The following is a 23042-nucleotide window of genomic DNA, read 5'->3' as shown; positions in this document are numbered from 1 at the left end:
TCTTTGGGTTTGCCCTGGAGGCCCCTGGAGATGGCTGGCACAGCCCCAACACAGCGGGGCAAGAAGCGGTCTTCCGACACCGAGCCCTATCACAGTCTCTGGTGAGCCCGACTGTTCATTCCTTTGCTCACACATTCCCAGAACCTGAATACCTGCCCTGGGTCAGGTGCCACCCTGCCCCGAGTTTCTGTGGTCCCCATCTCAGCGTGGGCTTCACCCCGGCTCTGTCCCTGTGGCTACAGTGATGTGGGATGCGGGACACAGGGTTGGAAGGGGTGGTCCTCCACTGTCCTTGAGCCCCTGCAGCCATCAGCACGTCTGAGATGAATCCCCTGCCCTGTCTGAAAGGCCCGGGGTGGACTCCATTTCCTGGATGAGCCTCTCCCACCCTGAACACTGAGGGATTGGTCTGGGCACACGAAGCTCTCAGGTCTACACCCTCCTGGTAAAACACTGGTACCAACGTCAGATGGCACAGCCGGTTGCTTCCTGCCAACTGGAGAGCCGGAGCAGACGACAACTCGGAGAACACATCCCGTTGCTTCATTTTGGCACCAAATGGGGAGAGATGGCTTTAGAGGAGTGGAGACACAGAGAAGGGAAGGCAGGAGCCCCAATGCACCTCTGGGTAACTGGGTAATTAGCCTTGAAGGCCGAGGCTGCGCCAGAGCCACCAGAGCCGAGGCCAAACCAAGACAGGAAACGGGACGAGCGAGCAGATGAGACCAGGAGTCATTTAGGAGGGAGCATTTGGCCACAAAGAGTTCTGAAGTGTTCCCGGCTGATTTCCCAGGAAGTCAAGATGACAACTGGCCACGTTCCCCAGCGCACGCACCCCTGGCTAGCCGCCGCATCACGGATCTGGGGAGCCCAGCGGGCGCGCGGGGAGCAGAAACTCCTAAGTAGTAGCTCAGCAGGAATGTCTTTCTTTATCCGTTCATGAAAGGAACCAGAGACAAGCCAGCAAACCAGCAGGAGATTCGGGCCATCGCTAAAGGTCTGTTTGCGCTTAGGTTTTTCTGTGTCTAGCTGGCAAAGTATCAGCCCCACCACCGGGCACACCCAGCACCCTGCTCTCACACGAGGACCCCTTACGAAGGGAGAACGGAGCCCCACTTCCACGTGGGCGTGCAGGCCGAGAGCAGGTCCAGGGGCCGGGCCAAGATTCCAGCAACGGAGGGACCAGAGGGCACCTGCCGGAGGGGCGCGGGCAGGCCGCTGAGGTCGGAACAGGACACGCAGCCACCCAGGCTGCTCATTCCTGGCCCACGGGCCATAAACGCCTCCGGAGGCCACTGGCCCAGGAGTGAGGGGCAAAAACAGCCACGTGGCCTCCGGAGAACAGAGCCTGGAGATCTGCGGTCACTGCCACCGAGCTCAGAGCCCACCGGACACCCACACCCGACATCTGCTCAGCTGCAGGGTCACTGTTCCGTGACCCCTTCTCCCACTCGGACTTCATCGCCGACACCTCCGTGACATTTCCTGGGAAGGGCACTGAGTATCGAGCACCGGGGCCCCAGGGACACAGCTGGTGGGCTTTGGGGCAGCGCCTGCCCCTCCTGCAATGGCTGGACCCCGTCCTGCCGCCCCACCTGGTTTCCTGTACCACCAGCGGACATGTCACCACTGAGTTCCACAGCGACCACTGCCTCCCCTGGAACCGGTCAGGTGTCACTGCTGGGCGGTCAGTGGGGTGGAATTAGCTCACGTGGGCCACCCTTGCTGCTCATGGGGGCCACCACACATGCCCTCTCCATCCTGGGCATCTGGCGGCCTCACTGAGAAGTCACACAGAAAGCAGGGTAGGGAGCGCTCTCCTTGCCTGGCAAACACTCTGGTTTCTCACTCTCAGCAGTGTATACGGTCAAGGGCTTCCAGATGAGGGGGTGCCTCACGCAAGGACCCCACCTGCTCAGGGTCAGGGCGATGCACACACATGACCAGAAGTTGTACAGTCAGCCCCCGCCCTGTACCGTCTACAATAATTCAGCCAAGTTATGGGAAAAAATCCCAAGACTCGGTTTCTCTATCTGTAAAGTGGGAGTAAAACTGTAACAATGATGAGTCTTTCCAGCACCACTACCTCAAGCCAGGCAGGAAATCCTCGCCTGTCTGCAACCGATTGACTGATTGTTATTTATCCCTGTGATACAGAAAAGGCAGCTACAACACAGAGAGGTTAAACAACTTGTCTAAGGTCACACAGCCCGTAAATGGCAGGGTCAGGATGCAAACCGAGAGAATGGGCTCCAGGGTCCGTGCACGCAGCCTGTGTGTAGAGCTGTGCTATGCGCACTCCCAGCTGTGTGTACAATCAACGCATCAGAGGACAGGAACAACCTCACAGCAACCACCTGTGCCAGGTCTAGGTCGTCACATCAGGATGGGGACTCCAGGGCAGAAAGTCTTATCCTTAGCAGGCCCCTTCCACAGAGCTGCCCGACTCTTACCCGGGATGCCAGTGTCCAGGGACCACGGGCAGGGGGCTCCCAAGGGCAGAGGCTGAGTCCAGGTGGGCATTCAAGTATTATTGGCTGAGCTGTGTCCCCCTGTAATGGATCTGTTTAAGCCTGAATCCCCAGAAGCTACAAATGTGGCTGTATTTGGAGACGGGGCCTTTAAACAGGTGGTTAAGGTAACATGAGGTCACGGGGGAGGCCCTGAGCCAGTGTGAGTGGGGTCCTTAAAGGAAAAGGGGATCAGGACAAAGACACATACAGAGGGAAGACCCCGTGAGGACCCAGGGAGAGCATAGCCAGTCCACACACACCGGCAGAGAGGCCCCAGGGGGACCCCGCCTGCCGCAGCTGGACCTCGGGCTTCAGCCTCCAGGACCAGGAGAAAGAATAAATGTCTGTGGTTTCAGTCTCTGCCCACCCCCCAGCCCCTCGGGTGTGGGATGGCAGCCCAAGCTACCAACACACTGCAGAATCCCACAACCTAGACCATCCTCCAGACCAGCAGCAATCCACTGGGACCTGTGCCTGCAGGTCAGGGGCAGGGGATGCATCAGCCTGCAATTATTCACCCTCCGGGGCTGCAGACTTCAGGGGGCTCACCGCAGAGACGATCAACGCTTCCAGACCACCCTGGCACTAGGAAGGGCTGCAGTGGGCCTGCCACCTGGGTGCCCAGCCCAGCCACAGGGTGCCTCGTGGTGCATGGGCGTCCTGCCTGCCCTGCCCTCAGCCTGTCCCAGGGCGCCCTCCTCACACTAAGTCCACATGTCTCTCTAGTGGACGCCATGAGTCCCAGCAGCCTCACCCTTGTGCCCCCAGCCTCACCCCACAGAGTGCCCAACACATTTGCTGAACAAGCTCCGGCATGAAAAGACAGGACACAGGGATCTAAGAGTAAATACAACAGTGTGCCCGATAGGAAGAGAAGAAACCCCAAAGATGGCAAAGTCCAGACACTCTCACCACTCTTGGGGTCCTGCGGGCCTTAGTAGGAACCGGGGAGCGTGGGGGGCAGGAGAGGGCTGGGGAGGGTTGGGGATGCGCAGTCGGAGAGGCAAAGTCCTCACCTGAACTTGACTGGGAGATTCTTTGAAGGCACCTGTGATTCTATATAAGATTTCCATTAATATTTAAAGCGAAGATAGACCCCATCCTACATGGCAACACCATCTTGAAAGGAGCCTTCAAAACACTTAAAAGGTAGACATGGGGTTATTTTTAGATTAAGAGCCCCCCCCTTTTTTTTTTAAAGATTTTATTTATTCATTCATGAGAGACACAGAGAGAGAGAGAGAGGCAGAGGCACAGGCAGAGGGAGAAGGAGGCTCCATGCAGGGAGCCCGATGTGGGACTCGATCCCGGGACTCCAGGACCACGCCCTGGACCGAAGGCAGGCACTTAACTGCTGAGCCATCCAGGGATCCCCAAGAACCCTTTTGTTCATTCAACAAATGCAGATTCACAGCACCACCTCGGAAAGCCAAGGGGCCAGGGCTGTTTTGGTGTTTTGGAGTTGCGCGGCTTTGTACCCGGAACACGGGGCAGGGGCTGTACGTGATGTCCCACGGCTGGTGGGCCAGGGGCCCTGTAACTAGTGTTGGGAGCATTCCTGCTGCGGATGCACGCATGATCCTACTAAGTAGATAAATAAAGACTATAAATAGATTCAAATCGGTTCAGGTCACATCCGACTGCCAATGAATTATGAAAAAGCTTTCACTTTTGAAATCCTTTTTCGAATAAAGGGTATGGATCCTGCATCTATCTGCTGGCCGTCAAGTTGGCTGATGTGCTTGGCATGCATGTGGGGAAAGGAGGGGACCAGGGGAGTGGTGACAGTTTGTGGCAGGGACGGGATATACAGAGGGAAGAACAAACCTGTGGGTGCTGAGGAGAGACATAGGGGAGAGGCTGTGAGGTGGGGGCCCATATGGGGGAGGAGAGGGGACCACAGTCCTTCTTGGAAGGGCATGCAGGCCACTGGTGTGCCACGTGGCTCCACGGAGAGAGGAGACACACCTGCACACATGGGTGCCCTCCACAGACCATGGTGCATGGGGCCACAAGCCACCTGGAATGATGACCTGTCTCCGGGCCACATCCACACCAACTTTGTGGTGTGTCTCCTCGGAGCCCTGACACCTGTGGACCACTTCTTCCATTCCCAGCTTGGCCAATTAAAGGTTGATGGGTAGCAACTCTCACCACTTGCTGTCCTAATAGTCATAGGGCTCCTTTGCTTGGTGCTGAAATCTGAGGCTATGCATGAACCTGGCAAAGTGCTTGGGATCTCACAGTTTACCCAAAAGAAGGGAGCAGTAGAAGACACCCTGAAGAACCCCATTCCTAAGGCCAGGATGGGCACGTTTCTACTGCTTATCCCCTCTCCATAGGCCTACTTCCATGACCCCATTCAGTCCAAGGCATTAGAAAGGTTGAAGGTGGTCACAGGCGTCTACAGAAAGGGGAGACATGGAGACCACCCTGCAGTCCATGGGGTACACCCGCCTTCTAGAATGCGGAGCCTCCAAGGAAGGTGAAACCTGCAGTGCGGACCAACCTCCTTTACAGGATAATGCCTGTGTCTCCCCCAAACAAAGAACCATTGCCATGACAACCGCGGCATCCCACAACTCCACCACTATTCTGAGACACTAAGCCACGAGCTTTACTTTTAAACGAATTTGATAAAATTTGCCTGGAAAATGTTAACATTCCCTGACAAAAGTGGTGAGCACCAGAAGGAGGAACGTGTTCCAACAGCTGACACAAAGCTCCCGGGGACGGTCTCTGCTCAGAGGCAAGAGGACGCGATGGCCGGAGACACTTCTAACGGGAGCAAAACACGGAAAGGGACATGCGGGGTTCGGGCCAGAAGCGGACAGGGTCCCCAGCCCCTCGGCCAGCGGTTCGGGGCAGGTGGAAGACGCTGCCAGCATCTGGGGCTCTTCCAGAGAGACGCCAGGCACATCCGCCCGGGGCACTTCTCTTCTCCGGAGTCACTGCCAAGAACCTGACGGAGGGCAGTGCCTCCAGCTGCCACCTGAACCAACCTCCTTGCTTTCTGTAAAGGAGAAAGCCCAACGCAGAGATGCTCTCAATTGCCCCCACCCTCTGCCGGTTCATGAGCAACTTCGCTGTTGTTCATCAGTATCTCACAGGATTAGGATGCTCCACGGTGACACCAGGGAGGAGACGGACTTGGGTTTGTTCCCAGGACAAGCGGCCTGAGCCAGCCTGCTCAGTGACAGGGGCCGGCCAGCCACTAGAGAGACGGCGTGGCCTAGGGAGGGGGCGGGAGGCGAGGCTTCCATACAAAGCTTGCTTTTGGCACAACGAGGAACATATATACACCTGTATGTCTCGCTCAGCCTGCAGCAAGCTCTGCTGGGCAGTTCGCACCCGGGACGCAGCCATCCCCACATCTGGGTGGCAGCAATGACATTCTGAGACAATCCAACAAAGGCTGTGTGTAGAGGTGGGCCATCCCATCCTGGAGGCCACCCCAACGCCCTGACTGCCTCTTGGCCTGAGACACCTAGACGCTGACCAAGGCCCTCGCCACCCAGGCCTTGGAGGATCCCAGAAGGACTCAGCCCCCTCTGTGCCAGCTCCGGGGGCAAGAAGGAGGGTTGTCTACCTGCAAGCCATCCAGCCAGGTGAGCGGCTCAGAACCCCATGAGGTTCTAGCAGTTGGCACAAGCCTGGCCCCCAGGAGAAACCAGCAAATGCTGCGTGCCTGCCCCCCGCCACACAGTCTTGTCTTCTCTCTTCCTCAGCAATATTTTAATTCCTGTCACGCGCCCCAAAAGGAATACTGATAATTCATGACAAAAGGAGCAAAACGTGGTGTCTTTACACTGTTTCCCCTCCTGGAGCACATCCCCATCAAATCTGTCCTCCATGAGCTGGATGGACGAGGAGAGGCAGAGGCAGGACACCTGTGCCTGAACCCCGACCTCACACCGGCGAGCAGTACGTGACCTTGGCTCAGCTGCTGAGACTCCCGAGCTGAATTTCTATAGTAACCGCCTACCGTGTCCGCCAGCGTGTGTCACCCGCCCTTCGGTTCCCTCCTGCCACCTGCAGGATGGCCAGAACTGAAGCAAGGCCCCACTGCAAAGGGGAGGGTCCGGCTGCTTGCCAGGCTCGGGCGTGGTTCTGCACCTCCGGGTCACGTGGTTTGCCCTGTTTTGTCTTTCCAGCTCTGCCTCGGAGGACCCCAAAGGACCCCCCCAAAGGCCTGGGGCTCTTCCCTGTGGTTCCCTTGGAGATGCCCCATCCTTGGTGGCCTCGCGGGTCCCAGCCGATGGCCTCAAGGACAGGAGCATACGTATATCGGAATCTACGTTTTGTGCCTGGACCCGGCTGGGGAGGACCTACACTCATCACCCCGTGAGCCCAGATGAGATAGATGGCTTCCTCTTCTTCTGCCTCATTTCTGCCACCCGCTGCTGCTTCATTAGCTCCCCGATGTGTCCCTTCTGGCTTGGCTAAAATCGGCAGCACTCGTGTGCACACATGTACGAATTCTCCTTCCTCTGACGAAAACCCTCCGAAAGTCTCTCCACGTATGCGTATTGGAAACCAGAATAGAAACCTTTTCTGCATTCCACTGAATTCCACCCTACAGAGTCTTCCAAGTCCTCAGCTCTGGTTATGAGGCTCAGACACTCAAACCCCGTGAAGAACTTCAGGTGGGGGAGGGGGTGCTGGCTTCCCTCTGGGCTCAGCCCCAATCAAAAAAGAATCCCAAATTCAGCAGCGGCTCACGTCTGTAGGGCTGCTGGGACCCGGACGGATGCTGGGCTGGCCCAAGATCACATAGGAGATTGGAACGCAGGGTCCTTCTGGCACTTGGTGAAATGTTTTTTTGTTTTGTTTTGTTTTTTTGTTTTTTGGGGGGTTTTTTGTTTTTTTGTTTTTTTGTTTCTTTTTTTTCGAGGTTCTATGAGCCGGCTGCCTTTGCAAGTTAACGAAAATTAAGATTTCTACCACTATTCCTGGACACTGCTACTGTGGCTCTACTGCAACAAAGACCAGAAATTCTGGGGTGAGTGACTTTCTCAGGCTCCCTGAGCAAATGGGGTCCTGAACAGGACTCCAGGGTCCAGGGGAGGGACCTCCCTCCTGGCGTCATGACGCTGGCCGAATCCAGGCCCTGTGTGGGGTCCTTCGACGGTACCAAGCCTGGTGGGTCAGAGACACTGCTGCGGAAGGTCATAGGTGGCAGGGTCATAGCTGAGCCCAAAGGCATCCCAGCACCATCGCCGTAATGTAAAGGACCCTTCTGGCATCCGAGAGTAGCCAGATGTTTGGGATGCTGCCGCCCACCGGAGTTTCACCGCGGGGCAGTCCATCTGCTCTATTCCTCATTAGTAAGTATTCATCACATAGCCCTCCAACAAAATTTAAGGCCCCAGAGCTGAGTGCGCCGGGTGCCAAGGACAGGGGACCCCAGAACCTGGTATCTGGAGCTCCCCATCCAGCCCAGGGGATAAAATCTGCACCCCCATTTCTGTGAAATGAGCCACTACTCTGATTGACAAAAGGTGCGTCCAGCAAATGGGTGTCAGGGCCCAGGGACAACTGCAGGTACCATGGGGGTGGGGGTGGGGGGAACCAGTGGACGAACTGCAAGGGTCTCTAAGGAAAGGTGGGGAGATGGGCAAAGCTGCTCTGGGAAGGGGGCAGCTTAAACACAAGATGGGTGAGCAGGTGGGACCGCGGCTGTCTGGCCCGCATGGAAGGGGCTGGAAAAAGAGAAAGCTGGCTGGACTGGTAAGTGGGGGCCCCAGAGGATCAGGGGCTTCTGTGGGCTCCACACTGGTCACCCGACATGGACATGGTCTCAGAGTGGCCCAGGGGCACACACCTGGGTGAACAGGGGCCATTCTGCTCTGGGTTTGGTTCTTTGCCCCCACGAGGTGGGAGGAACCGCCTAGGAAAAGCCCCTGCCTGCCCCTCTGGTGCATGGACTTCCCGCCCACCCAGCATGGGGACTCGATGACAGGCACCTGGCTCAGCAGCATGCTTCCCAGCACTGCTCTCACTCAGGCAGGTGCAGGATCCACAGGGGCAGCCTGGGTTTCCGGGGGATCTGGGAGGAAATGCTGGACTCTATCACATTGAGTCCATCACCCCTAGAAAACGACGACTCCTGAAAACACCTTCAGAGTCTATTGCTTTCACCGAGAAGACCGGGGCTGGGGGCACATCTTACAGACAGCAGCTAACGTCCACGGAGTGGACTGTCCTCTCCTGAGGAGGCCCCACCAGGCTCTCTGTCCAGAGCAGGGAGGTGGAAGGCGAGGAGAGTTCCAGAACTCTAGACCTTCAGCTCTACTGGGTCCTTTGTAAAAAATGCACCGAATTCCTCATGGCGAAGTAGAAGTTTAAAACCTCACACCAAACCCCTCACCCCCAGAGGGACATACCAAGGACCGGAGTTCAGGGACATGTCAGGGGCATGCAGGAGGGCGAGGAGGGGGAGGAAAGGCGAGCTCCAGTGCACATGGAAGAAGGGGCAGCTTCCATGGGCAGGTGGGAAGCCCAGGGGACAGGCCTGTGCAGGGGAGCCAGGGGAGCCCTCCTATTCACATCCTACAAGCAGCGGATTGCTCTCCTCTCGGAGCATAGGGACGCTGGTTTTCCTGGATGAAACAGCTCCGAGATAAAGACCACTGTGGCCGTGGCCCAGGGCTGCCCTCTTCAGAGGGTCCCGGTGCCACTGCTGCGGACTCAGATGGGAGCCGGAGATGGAGCATCAACGGGACGCAGAACAAGGCTGGGGCGACCGAGGTCGTCAGTGCGGATGTGGGTTTGGGCAGGTGGGCAGACCCCGGAACCTGCTGATGAAGTCAGCCGAGGGCGCTGGGGTGGACTGCGGACAGACACCCCCCAGGGCCTCGTACATGGCGGCGGTGGCTCATCCACAGAAGGGCCTCCTCTGGGCTGGGGGCCGATGGCCCAGTTCTGGGGAGCACGGGAGGGGAGCTGCCTGTCTGACCCCCACGAGGCGGAAGTGCAAACAGGTGGGGGAAGCCCACTCTGACCACTCCGACAGGGACGGGAGACCTGGGGGGGACGGGCTGTTGGAGGCCTCGCGAGGACCTAGGCACTCGGGCAGCTGGTGGTGCACAGGGTTAAGGACGGCATCACACACAGCAAGGGTGGCTCTGAAGCCAGGGGCCTGGGTCCAAACCCCAGCCCTGTTACTGCCCTCTGACCCGACGTGTGACATGTGCCAGGGCTCTGGAAACCTCATTCGCCTCATCTGTAAACAGGGGACAGTGACCGTGCCACCCTCCTCTGGGGCTGGCACCGTGGGCCCGTAAGAGGCACGAGTGCAACATGGGCACGAACGGGCCCTGAACTGCATTAGCTGTTTTTGTTGTCTGGATCAAGATAGCCTGTTGCCTCCTCCTCCAGGAAGCCATCCAGACTCTTGGTCCATTGGGATTTGGGATCCCCATAACTTGGACTTCTGCCTCACCCCATCCGTCTCACAGTCACAGACCTTCTCCATCAGCAGGGAGCCAATGGCTGCAAGTCCAGCTCCTCAGCTAGGACAGTGTCCTGTCCCCGCTCACCCCAGGGCCTCCATCAGGAGTGTAGTCCGGGCAGGAGGAGAATGACATGGTGTGGTAAAAAGCTGAATCCAAGCCAAGAGGCCAAGGGGGCGGGAAGGGGGGCAGGAGGAGGGCTGCAGGAGGCAGGACGGAGCCACAAGGCCAGGGAACCCGGGACACACCTCACCTCCCCCTGGGACACATAGCAGCGGCACAGCTGCAGGTGGAGGATACAGTGGGCAACCGGAACCGCCTGGACGTGGGCTGAGGCGTGAGCCTGGGTGGTGTGGTAAGGTCAGAGGGAGGACCGGGGGCCCCGAGAGGACAAGCAGGGCAGGTGCAGGACAGCGGGCACAGCGAGCAGAAGGGAGCCCACACCTGTCTTGGTGCACGGCTGGACCATGGTGGTCCTCATCACAGGCTAGGGCCCCGGCAGGAGTCAGAGGCACACGAGGCCAGAGGCGAGCAATCAGAAGCAAAACTCGGAGCCAGAGCCCTTGTATCGTGCCCAGTGAGTACTGGGGAGCCAGGGAGGGGCCTCCCACCTATGGCCAGGCACACCCCAGTTCCTACAGGAGGCCGCAGGGGCTCGTCAGGTCCGCAAGACGTTCACTCAGATGCAAGGCCTGTTTACCTTTGCGCGTGAGCTCTTCCAAGGGACTCCCATGCACAAACACTTCCGTGTGGCTTTCATACCTGCTGGATGTGGTGGGAGCAGAACCACCACCCAAACGGGAGAAAACATGCTTTGCATTTTCTCCAGAACTTTGTCCGGAGGCCTCCCCACTTCGGAAAACCTGGCTGCTGATGGCGGAGCACACTTCGTGCCGCAGCTGCCGGAGGGGCTCTCGGATTTGACGGGACCCAGCAGGACGCAGTGTGTCCTCCAGGCAGGACACCTGCTCACACTCACGGGAGCACAGACCACGGCATCACCCATTCTGCTCTCCCCACCACCCCGCTCCTTTACGGGATGACGAGGGGTGTCATGCCGATCTTTACAGACGATGTGGGCATGTGTTAGATCCCATGATCTACAAATTTCACACGACGCTACATGCTATTTTGTATCAAAAGAGCTGGGGGTCTGATGTGGTCGGAGGTCAGTGGACAAGGACATGCTCACACTGAAAGGGATTCTTCAGTGCCTATGTGGCTGAGGATCTGGGACAGACAGTGGGTCTCTGGGGCTTCCACCGTGCTGCTGGGGACAGAGTGGGGTAGGGCTCTTCCCTAGGGGCTCAAGCTGCCCCAAAACAGGAGGCAAAGAACCAGGAGAGGCTCAGGTTTGGGGAACGGTTCCACCCAGAGGATGGAAGGAGCAGACATGTGGGCAGGTGGGAGGATTTGCTGGGCATCTCTCATAGGACCCACTCTCCAGCAGCCACATGTGTCTACTGCATGCGGGACAGCGGGGCCAGGGCCTCTGTGGGCCCATTGCCAGCCCTAGCCTCCCTCGGGCACCATTGAGAGGCCCACAGCATGCCTGAGCGGGCCAAGAGGCTGCAGGGGGGCGGATGCCGGTGAACTCCAAGACAGAACACGGGAAAGGAAGACAGGACATGTGGAAACATGCAGGCCTGGGAGGTCAAGGCTTCGTGCCCCTGCCACAGCTCTTAGGACAAAGACTAGTGTCCCTGGGAGGGCACAGAACACAGCATTTGGAATGGGCCAGAGACCTCGGGGGATTCCCACGTCCACCTCCCTGGACAGCGGTGCCAGAAGACGGCCGCACGAGAAACCCCATCCCAACAGAACGCATGTGCAACTTGTGGCTGTCCCAAACAGGGTGTCACCTTAGCTCATGTCCCGGCAGGTCCACTCTGGGTTTGGATCTGGGGATAAAAGTGCTACAGCGATAGGTACACAGAAGGCGGTGGGGGGGGGGTGGAGCAGGGGGGAGGTGCAGGGGGTACCACAGCCACAAGCACTCCACCAGCAGGCAGGAGAAGAGGGACGGGGATGAGCCCAGAGCAGGACGGACGCAGCCCACAGCTCCCGCTCAGGGAGGGCGTCCCGCTCGTGCAGGCGGGGACCTCGGAGCACAGCCCGCACATACTGCACGGCGCCTGCAGCCCGGCGGAGGCCAGAGACACGGGAACAGAGTCACCATGACGGGTGACGGCAGTGGGCTGCTCACATCCGCTCTGGCTGCAGTCCGCTGGGGCTTTATCATGTCTCCCTCCCCTGCAGCTTGCTCTGGGGATCCAGACAGCAGCTGTGTGATTGCCACCCCATATTCTAGCGAAAGCACCAGCCTGGCTTTCCTTGACCAGGCACCTCCTTAATGGCTCGTAAAGGGGAGACTCGGCACTGCCGACCCCAGCCGATCCGATCTGATGAAAAAGCTGGGCATGGGGGGGGGTTCCCCAGGACCTGCTGGCCCCACATGAAAACACACAGGGTCCCCCGTGTCTCATGGTAAGTGGCACCTTTTACAGTCAAAATGCCAGGAAAACGGAATGCTGCTTTCAAATCAGATCTGGTTTATTTCACAGCAGGTGAGATCTACCGAACAGGTTATTTAAAAGAAAAAAAAAAATAAGAATCGCCGCTCAAGATCAGCATGGGTCTTACTTACCTCCTCTCTCTCGCACACCGCCCCCCACCCACACACAAATATTACATTCAGAAATCTGTTTGAAAACACCACCCCCTATCCATCATCTGTACATACCGGACGCGCAATTATACGGGCACGCGGTCTCGAAACCTAGCAACGGTAACCACGTCGTCCTGAGTCGGCTACCCAGACACCCAGACTCACACATCAGCTCAATGTGCTTCATCTCGAAACACAAAACCCCCTCGCTCCTCTCTCCATAGCTGCGGAAGGACAAGATGTATGAAAACAAACCTTGTTCAGCTGAAGAAGAACAACCCATGCCATTCAGCGCATCTGACAGTGCATCTCCCCACCAAGCCGGGCAAAACACAAAAATAACAAACACTGGAAAAAATGGGTTATCCCAGTGCAAAGCTTATCAGCTTGCAACATGCTTAATGATTGCACGACTGTTTCGGACACAAGCTCCCCAGCCTCCCCGGCAGCCTTGCTACGGGGACCTCCGTCCTACAGAAGCCATCGCGAACGCCCCATGGCAAAGCCTGGAAGACCCCGTGGGCTCGTGGCTCGGCCACAGCTAAACCCTGCAGGACAGCAAGCGGGGATTAACGTCGGTGCTGGCGGTGGCTTTTAAACCATCGCTTTCTCCGAGCTGGCAGATAAAATCACCAAATGGAAATCACATTTAATTTTTTAAAGAGGAAGGGAGTTCAGGAAAAAAAAAAAAAGAAAGAAAGAAAGAGCCACAGCATCACAGTAGCAGCATGCACGCCGGCCGGTTGTGAGCAGAACGTTTCACGACAAGATGTAATCTCCCTTTTAAAGGGATAGACTTGCATCCACACGGCACGCTGGATCCATTTCCTGATGCTGCAGACCTCGGAATACCCGTTAATCACCTTACTGCTTTTCAACATGATTCCTGTCTTCCCCGAGAGCCACATTGGAGCATCCTAAGTGCCCTGACTTCTTGGTGGTGTGCTTCTGTGTCCGGAAAATAAAGGACCTGTCGCTCTGAGTCGGGCTGGGGGTGGGGGGTGGGGGGTCCTGCTATTTGATGGTTTAAAGGAGCTTTTGAGAAAGGCATCGCCGACTAGGTAAGTCAGGAAAATGTTTTGTGCTGCAGTTTGCTCGCTCTGAAGCATCGACACCGACCCCACGTCCCCCCACTCCCAGCCTGGAATTTTGGGGATCCTTCCACCATATTTATATTCAGAAATGCAGACAAAGGGGAGTCTTACCCTCAGTTCTTCTGTCTGAAGTCCTGACCTGTGAGGCTTGTTCTCCAAAAGGGTGTCCCAGCCCCACTAAGTGTCTAAAAAACAAAACTCTGCGGCCTGGTCCTGATGCCTGGGAGGCAAGGGTCACCAGCCTCGAGTTCAGGACACACGTCCCCATCTCCCACATTTCTCCAATGCTATTGGAGAGCAGTAAGTCAAGATTTAATGTAGATCATAAAATAGAAACAGCCCCATCCCAGCCCCTCCAGCACCCTTGCCACGGTTCTGGAGGTGGACAGGAACAGACAAAGGACACATGGGGACAAGTTGAAGCCCTCCAGCAATCACACTGGACACCTACCACCCAAGAGTCCAGAGCAGATGGGAGAGTGGCCTTGATCTGGACAGATTGTGACAGCACCCTCACAGGTCTAGAGGATGAGGGTCAGGGAGCTGAGCCACAGGAGCTGGAATTGGAGAGCCATGTGGCCACGGAGCCTCACCAACAGCACCTGAGACACCTTCACTCTAACACGGCTCCAGAACTAGCTAGTGGAAAGGCCGAGAACACTGCCCCCGTGCAACCCACTGCCCATGCATCCTCTCCCCATGCCCCCGTGAGCTCTGTGCCCCCAGACTCGGAGCATGTTCGAGAGGGATAAGACATCACTACTCAGGCAAACACGTCCAATCCAGGGGCCCATCTGCCCATAACATGTGCTCTGCTCCTTGACAACTATGACCAGGTGTGGGGAAAGCAGGTTGTTGTTTCAAGAAGAGAGGGGGAGAGGAGGAGCTTGGAGTGGGAACACAGGCAGTTCGTGTGCTCATTCAACCAACAGGCATTTACTGAGGGCCTACTATGTGCGGGCACTACGGGGAAGGCAGACACCACCTGTCTTTGCAGAGATGACAGCCTCAGGAAGACAATCCTATGGCAACGTGAGTGTCCACAGTAGTGGTTGACGTGAACCCAAAAACACATGCCTGGATCCTAATCCCTGGATCAATTTAGGAATCCCAAGATGAGAGCATCCTGGATTTAGGGTAGGCGCTAAATACAAAGATGTGCATCCTTATCAGAGAAAGCAGAAGGCATCTGAGAATGGACGCAGAGAGCAGGCTATGCAGCCACGGCAGGGACAGGAGCCACACCAACAACCCCAGGCCACCATCAGAACCGGCGAGAGGCCATGATGGACCAACCCTGCCAACACCTCGCCTCTGCACATCTGACTTCCAGAATGGTGGCAGGATAAATCTTGCTTGTTTCGTGCCGCCTAGCTAGTGGCATCTCTCTACAGCAGCCCCAGGACACTAGCCGTGGCGTATCCTCACATTCTGAACCAGCCCGCTGGAGGTGAGGGGTTCTGAGAAGCAGAGATGGGGCTGGTACTTGGATGCCCAGCCTCAGAATGCGGGAAGGACATACAACGGTGGCCACAGATGCCACCCCAGGCTCCCAGGTCAGGGTCCCTCGGGGGCGGCCCTGGGTGTCTGTGCTCTAGGAAGTTTGGCACATGCTGCTGGGCAATGGGGAGGTTTGAGTGGACAACTCAGAGTCAGGAACAGGAATGGGGTCCCAAGCTCTGTCTTGGGGATCGACTGCCAGCAGCCCAGAATGAGCACCGGGGGACAGGTGAGGGTAGAAAAGCAGCCAAGGTGGCCGGGGGCCAGGACATGGGGAAACGGGTGGATGAAACAATCCAAGAGGAAAAGTGAAGGGAAGAGTGTACCCTTCTGAAGTCATGTGCCTTCTCCTGAAGGAGGCAACTGATCAGTAGCCTGTCCTGTCTGAGAGGGGCCACAGGGTCTGCAGGGGACTTTTGCTCTGGAACCCGGGGCAGGGCAACAAGGAGGGCATCGCCCCTGTGGTCCACACCTCCTAATGCGCCAGGCCTCGGATGCATGAAGGTCTCTCAATTCCAAAATTGGCACAGGGCCTGCACAGGAGAAGGTGCTCGATGAACAGTTGTCCTGAAAAGTGCTTATGGAGGGTGACAGCCCTGGCACCTGGTACCAGCTAGTTAAGGCAGCCCAAGGGCCTCTCTCAGGAGGTTCCAGCACATCAGACTGTGTTAAACCACAGAGCGAAGGAAAAGGATGTTCCCTCCGGTAGCCAGCAGCAGACGGCTTTGCTCAGGACGCGTGACTTCTCCAGATGGGAAGCACCGGAGCACCTCTGCTGGAGTCCTGGGCTGACAACGTCTCAGGTATCCGAGCCAGGACTTCCCCAGGGCGACCTCAGAGAGGGGACTCTGTACCCCATGTGTCCTCTTCCTTCCTGCTCTGGGTACCCCCCACGAGAGCCACACAGAGACGGCATCCTTGATCTGCAAGCTCCCTCCATGATCCTGGGGTGCAGGGGTGCAGCCAGGGGATGGCGTGAGGTGGTGGAGTGGAGTGTGGACATCAAGGAAGAGTCAGGATGTGGGGTGGACACCATCCTTAGGCGGGAGATCACCTGGGCTGAGGGTGAGGCCATGGGCCTTCAGGAACTCCGTCTAAAAGGGAACGCCCCCTGAATGAGGACGAGCAGCTGGCATGCCCCCTGCTGTAAGCCTTCTCAGGCACGGCGTGGGGGGCTGGCCCTCCTAGACTCTACCACACAGGGCATCCATCCTCCTGCATGGGATCCGCCCTCCTGCACAGGATCTGCTCTCCTGCACAGGATCACCATCATACACAGGACCCACCCTCCTGCATGGGATCCTCCCCTCCTGCACAGGATCCACTGTCATGCACAAGATCTACCCTCCTGCATGGAATCACCATCATATACAAGATCTACCCTCCTCACGGCACAGGGTGCTGTCCCTCCTAGACTCCACCACAGATGGAGAAGGGCATCTGTCCTTCTGCACGGGATCCACTCCCCTGCATGGGATCCACTCTCCTGCATAGGATCCACCCTCATGTACGGGATCTACCCTCCTGTCCAGCGCCGAGTGCCCAGGCTCCCCACCATACATGGCATCTGCCCTCCTGCCCAGGATGCGCCCTCCTGCCCAGTATGCACCCTCCTGCATGGGATCCTCCCCTCCTACACAGGATCTACTTTCATGCACAAGATCTACCTTCATGCACGGGATCTGCCCTCCTACATGGGATCCACCCTTGTGCACAGGATCCACTCTCCTCACGGCCCGGGGTGCCATCCTGCCCAGGCTCCCCACCACACATATGATATCTGCTCCCCTCCAGGAACGAGGGCAGATGCAGGTAACGGTGACCACAGGGCAAAGGTTCAGTGAGCACAGGGCTGAACAGGGGTTTTATGCTGGACTGACAGCTCCAGTGCATCAGTGCACCGAGGGATAACTCTGCCCACAAAGGACCCAGAGGCTCCGTGCGCCCTGGTGCCAATTTGCTAGTTCAGCCAGACCCTTCATCAGAAGACTCACAGGAAAGGAGAGGTCTCTTTTTTCCCTTCCTGGGAGATGCTGAAGGGAACCTGCAGGAAGCACAGATTTCCGTACCATCCCTGCCCTGGGGAGCACACAGTGGAAAGCCCATGGTGTAGGTAACAAGAGGTGCTGACTCCTGCCTCGGTTCATCGTAAAAGCAGGCCCTGTGTCTTCACGGAGCTCCCAGTAGGCTTGCAAAGGTACAGAGCCAAAGGTGTCAGGCCTTGTCCCCATGCCAAGAGACATGGAAGCTGCACCAGCCACGTGTCAGCAGGGGCTGCCCTTTGTAGTTTAAATAAGCCACGGGCCAGGATGGGTGAGTCGTGATGAAAACCTATTCACCCTACAGACAGGCACTCCTTTCGTAATAAGAAAAACAAGTGGCTCAACTAGTATGGAGCTGTCTGCATCCCTTACAGGGAAGCTCGGTACATCTCCAAATGGAGGAGACAGGAATCTCCCTCCTCTTTGTTTTAAAATCAACTTGGTACCTCAAGGCACTTGGCAGTTAGCAAGGATGACAGCGCAGTGGCTGGTGCTCATACTGGTAGTGGGGCAGGCAGGGTCCCAGGGGTCTCTCGGCCCCCTTCCCGGAGCCAGGGCAGGGTGCGGCCCCATCAAGGCCAGCGCTCAGAGCAGTCAGGAGGGCAACCCCGGGCTTGCTGCCCCCACAACCAGCTCCCCTCAGGAGGCGCTGCGGTGGTGGGTGGGGCCTGCACATGCTCCCTGCCCCTCCTGGGCGGCGTGCCCTGCTCTAGATTCCACTTCCCAGCACAGCAGCCGATCCCCTCAGACCTCAAGCTAACCCCATCCCACTGTGCTACTCTGTTGTGCTGGGGATATGGCAGGAAGGGAGCTGCTGGCACCCCATGGGCTCAGCCCATTCCCTAAATTGCGTGGCGGACACGAAGTCAGCAATCTTTAGGACGTGCTCACAGAGGTGCTGATGCAGCCTAGCTGGAGGCCCAGGTCTCAGAGCAATGCAGCCCTTTGCCTGGTTCACAGGAGGGACCCGTGTTGGCATCAGACGCGGCCCCCGGGAGGCCCTGATGTACTGCACAGGGTGCTGGATGACGCAAGCAAAGCATCTGCCTCCGCATCCTTGCACAATTCTCAGACCCAAGGAGGGTACCAGCCATACACTGAACATGGTAAAGACTCGATAAAGACTTGACAACCAGACAGGTAGTTTCCCTCACCCCCAACACCAAACACGAGGTGAGGGCCACAAGCAGTAAGACACAGATGCCATCCAGCCACCTTTCCAGGTGCATTCGAGCCTGCCGCCCACCCCATCAACGGATTGGCACCGACTTCGAAAGCTCACCACTGCTGGTCCACTGGGACTGCTCCCCGCTGCAGGTCCTGTGCAGGCCCAGGGCCGGAGGAAACAGGCCAGCGGGCTCTTCGGAGATGCAAGACTGGGCCCAGCCGCCCGCAGGGCGATGGGACAGAGGAGGAGCCCCAGACACGGTCCTCCTGGATGGCATAAGGGGTACTAGAAAGGGGAATGGTCATGAGCGCCACTGCGGGGGCAGAGGAATGGCCTCAGAGCCGGAGGTCAGGGGTCCCACCGGGTCTCTGCTCTGCCTCACATGGCCACCTCTTAGTTTAAATGAGAGTGTGTACTGTACAGAATCTTCCAACAGACCCGCCTAGGCTAGCCGCAGATTCGTCCCACACACCAGGTGGACGACAGTGACCGACACGCACCGCGTGCCATGAGTCACGGACACATGAGCACGAAGATGGAAACGCGGCTAGGACCACGCTTCCGTGAGGTTCTGTTAAACACGGGCCCCGGGCCAGTCTCGTGAGGATGCGAGGAGGCGGGGAGCGTCCGCCCACCCGACGGAGCCCTGCGTCCCCGAGCCCACTCACCAATGTCCGTCTCCTTGTGGTTCTTGATGTACTCCGCCAGTTCGAAGTTGCCGGCTATGATCGCCACCTGCAAGAGCGGACACGGCGTTAAGGTGGCAGCCACACGGCACGGCCGTTCGCACCCGTCCACACCCCCGATGGCCTCGCCGCAGCAGGGCACACTCACGGCCCCCTGGTTTTGAAGCAAGAGATGTTCGGTTTTATTCAGATATAAGGGACACACGACGCTGTGTGAGTTTCAAGAGCACGACATTAACGACTCAACATACAAAGAAGGCGGGAAGATCGCCGTGAGGTTACGCAACACGTCACCTCTTGTAGATACAAGAACCTTCTTTCCCTGTGATGACAACGTTTGGGATCAATCACCTCAGCAATTTCCCAGTGCACAGCAGGGTCCGCGCCAATCACCATCCGTGTTGCCTCAAATGGCAGGAACAGTCACGGCTCTTTAAACGGCAGCCACAGAATCCATCAGCCCTCAAACCCGCAGAGTCAAACACCACGTTGGACCCCCTGTGGCCCCCCCGCTGTGTCATGAGAAGAACCTACAGGAGAACGTGCCTCTGCCCAGAAGCCCGCCGCAGGGGCCACCTGCACAGCAGCGGGGCGCTCAGTGACCTGTACGCCCACCAGGCACACCCGGGAGCCCTGTCCTCCCCATAGCAAGAAGGGAATCCTCCAAAAATTACCTAAAGCTCTTCAACAGATTTCAGTTCAGCGGGAAAGACTCCAGCCCTGCATGCGTGCAGAACACTAGGGCAACACTGTGGGAAATGGTCCCAACCCGGGCCCGACAGACCCATGAGCTAAAGCAATAAGGCCTGCCGGGGGACCCCAGGGAGACCGGTGCCAGAACCCACATGGGCAGGGCTCCCGGCACCATCAGTCTACACCCGCGGGGGAGTCAGCCTGCACACACACACACATCTATGGTCGGGTGACTTTCAGGGACAGTCGGGGCAGGGGAGGCCTTATTTGAAAAACCTGGTTTCCCAGAGAAGACATCCGGCCTCAAGCCTGCAGCCTCCCCTGCCAGTCTCCCCCCTGCCCTACAGATTTCAAACTTGCAGCCCCCATGGCCACGTGAGCCAGCTCCTCACAAGAAGCTGCTTGAATGTATGTCTCTGCCCATCTGGCCCACTGCCCTGGAGTGCCCTGGACCAATGCCACTCAGCGCAGAGGCCGGGGGGCCACACGGCTACAGGCACCACGGATCCCAGACCCCTGCCCTGGGGAGTGATGTTGGCTTCCACTCCTGGGCACCACCTCCTACTGCCCTCCAATGATGCCTCCCGACAGGAGCAGAAGCAGCCAAGGCTGGCCCCTGCCTGACTTGCTAGTGGAAGAGGAGCTGTGGCAGCCCGTCTACACCAGCTGGGGGTAGGGTGGGCAAAAGGTGGGAGGCAAAGACCATTTGGGGGGCAGCCGCTGGGTCTGCAAAGACAGAAGCAGAGCTGGAACCGTTGTCAGGTAGAATGATGCTCCTATGGGGACCGCCCACCTGGCGAGGACCCTGGACACAGGACAGGGAGCCCAGCTGGGGGGTCCACGCAGCCCCCTGAGGAGCTGGAGACAGAGCTGCTGGCACATAGGGGCTCAGAAGGAAGGGTCTGCAGGGCTGATGTAGCATAGAACCCAGTGACACCGCTGCGGGGAATGCCAGTGGGTGCAGGCACGGTGGGAAACAGTTTGGAGGGCCTCAGAAAGCTTGACAGGCATTACTGTACGATCCAGGAGTCCCACATCTGGCTTTAGACCCAAAGGGACCCAGAGCAAGTACAATGGTTAATTTTATGTGTCACCTTGACTGAGCCACAGGGGCGCCCAGGTGTGTGCGTCTGTGAGGGTGTTTCTGGATGAGATTAACGTGTGACTCAGCAGACTCAGTAAAGCATCTGTTCTCGAGCTACAAGACCTTGCGGAGCAGGCGGCCAGGTACGTGGCTGCCGGGGACCCAACGTCCTTCCCTTCTGCTCACTTTCTCCTTTGGAAGGGAAATGTCTCCCGCGCGCCTGTCTCGCTGCTGCACGCTGGAGCTCACACAGCTTGTCACGTTTCGCGGCTTTGCGGCTGGGGGATGAACCATACCTTGATTCTCACTCACACCCAAGCTGGATAATATTTAAATAGGACCTTGGACTTTAGAGATGGTGCTGGGATGACATGAGACATTTGGGGCTGTTAGGTGACATCAACATATTTCACATGCAAGAAGACCCAGGTTTGGGGGCTTCCGGGGTGGAGCGTTGCACACAGAATGTCTCTGTCCTCCCCCCACCCAAATTCCTACGCTGAAGCCTAACCCCTGGGGTATATGGAGGTGGGGTCTTTGGGAGGTGGTTAGGATCAGGTGAGGTCACGAGGGTGGGGCCCCTGTCATGGGATTTGTGCCCTCATAAGGACAGGATACCAGAGATGCTCTCCCCATGCCCCCACCTCTGTGAGGATGCAACGGGAAGGCCAGTAAGAAAGGCCTCCCAAGAACCCAACCATGCTGGCACCCTGACCTTGGGATTCCAGCCGCCAGAACCATGAGGAATAAATTGTTTGAGCCATCTGGTCTGTGGTATTTCATCACAGCAGCCCAAGCAGATGAAGACAGCGGGGACTCGAGGTATCTGCACACCCATGTTCTCGGCAGCCTGACTCACAACAGCCAAAGGTGGAACCACCCCTGTGCCCGTCAATAGAGGAACAGACGAGCAAAATGCTGTCATACGGTGGAACATTATCCAGCCTTAGAAAGGACGGGATTCCTGACACCTGCTACCACAGGGATGCACCTGCCCCGTGAAACAGGCCAGACACGAACGGACAGATCCTGTAGGCCCTCATTCACACGAGGTCCCTAGAACCATCAGATCTACAAAGACACGCGGCAGGACAGCAGGCGCTGGGGCTGGCAGAGGGGATGCGGGCTAGTGTTTCCTGGGGATGGAGTTTTGGTTTCTCAAGATGGAAAGAGTTCTAGAGATGGATGGTGGCGAGGATTTCAGAACAATGTATGGAATGCCACAAAACAGGTGAAGATAATAGAATTTAGGGTTTTTATATATTTTGCCACAATTAAATGAAAAAGGCAAAATGCACCTGTGTGGACCAGCTGGCCAGAAGGTCAAATAAATATGGAACATGATCCATCTGCAAGGGCCAGCAGGTGTTGGAGAGATGCCTGAACTTTGGAATAGCCATCTCCCACCAAGGCATGGGGGTGCCGGGATGACGGGGGTTGGTGGGGGGAAGGGAAAGGCCTCAGACAACACACACAGGGGCAGGGCAGCCCTGGCATACGCACCCCTCTCTGACCTCTCACCTCTGGGTAACACCAGTCCCCAGAGCTCTGCCTCTGTCGGGGGGCAATGGAAGGCAGGGAGGTGTTGAAGGAGAAACTGTGTCCAGACAGTTTCAGTCAGGTAGTCGGCCACCTGAGGTGCCCCCTCCCGCGATGAGAATCAGCCCACCCCCGCCCCCCGCTCACCTATCCATCCAGGATAGCCCCAGCCCAGTGGCCCACATGCGACAGGCAGACAGGTGCTTAGAGGTGAAAGGCTCTGACCCCAGGCTGCCAGACCGATACTGTGTGACCTTTGGCATGACAGTTAATCCATGGGCCTCAGCTTTGTTATCTGCAAAGTGGGTTCGGTGAGAGGATTCGATAAGACACACATAAATAGGGCTACAGCAGGGCCTGGCAGGTGGGAAGCCCCTAAAAAGGCTCACCGTCACTACTGCCACTGATTACTACTGACTACTTTGGTGTGAGTGGCACACAGCTCCTTGCAAAGGCCCTCTGTGCACAATCAGACACACACAAGTGCACACCCACATCTGCCCCACATGGCACACCCGGGATGGCTGCTAAAAATAACTCTGGAAAGGACCAGAAACCAGCAAGTCCAAGTTTATACTTCCCTGAAAAAAGATTTAGGAGC

The 23042-nt window shown here is 57.4% G+C and overlaps 1 protein-coding gene across 3 annotated transcripts in view; it reads right to left on the bottom strand.

The window, feature by feature from the left end:
* SHANK2 (SH3 and multiple ankyrin repeat domains 2) overlaps positions 1–23042 on the bottom strand; it is a 480960-nt gene that overhangs the window by 313463 nt on the left and 144455 nt on the right. For all 3 annotated transcript variants that reach the window (XM_025451799.3, XM_035701273.2, XM_049096284.1), the window contains exon 10: positions 19108–19174. In XM_025451799.3, the coding sequence (XP_025307584.1) occupies positions 19108–19174 (67 nt within the window). The remainder of the gene's footprint in view (positions 1–19107; positions 19175–23042) is intronic.

The sequence above is a fragment of the Canis lupus genome, chromosome 18 (assembly GCF_003254725.2).
Source record: "Canis lupus dingo isolate Sandy chromosome 18, ASM325472v2, whole genome shotgun sequence".
NCBI classification, from domain to species: Eukaryota; Metazoa; Chordata; class Mammalia; order Carnivora; family Canidae; genus Canis; species Canis lupus.
Note: the sequence above shows the minus strand (reverse complement) of the source record. Positions and strands in the feature narration are given on the sequence as shown.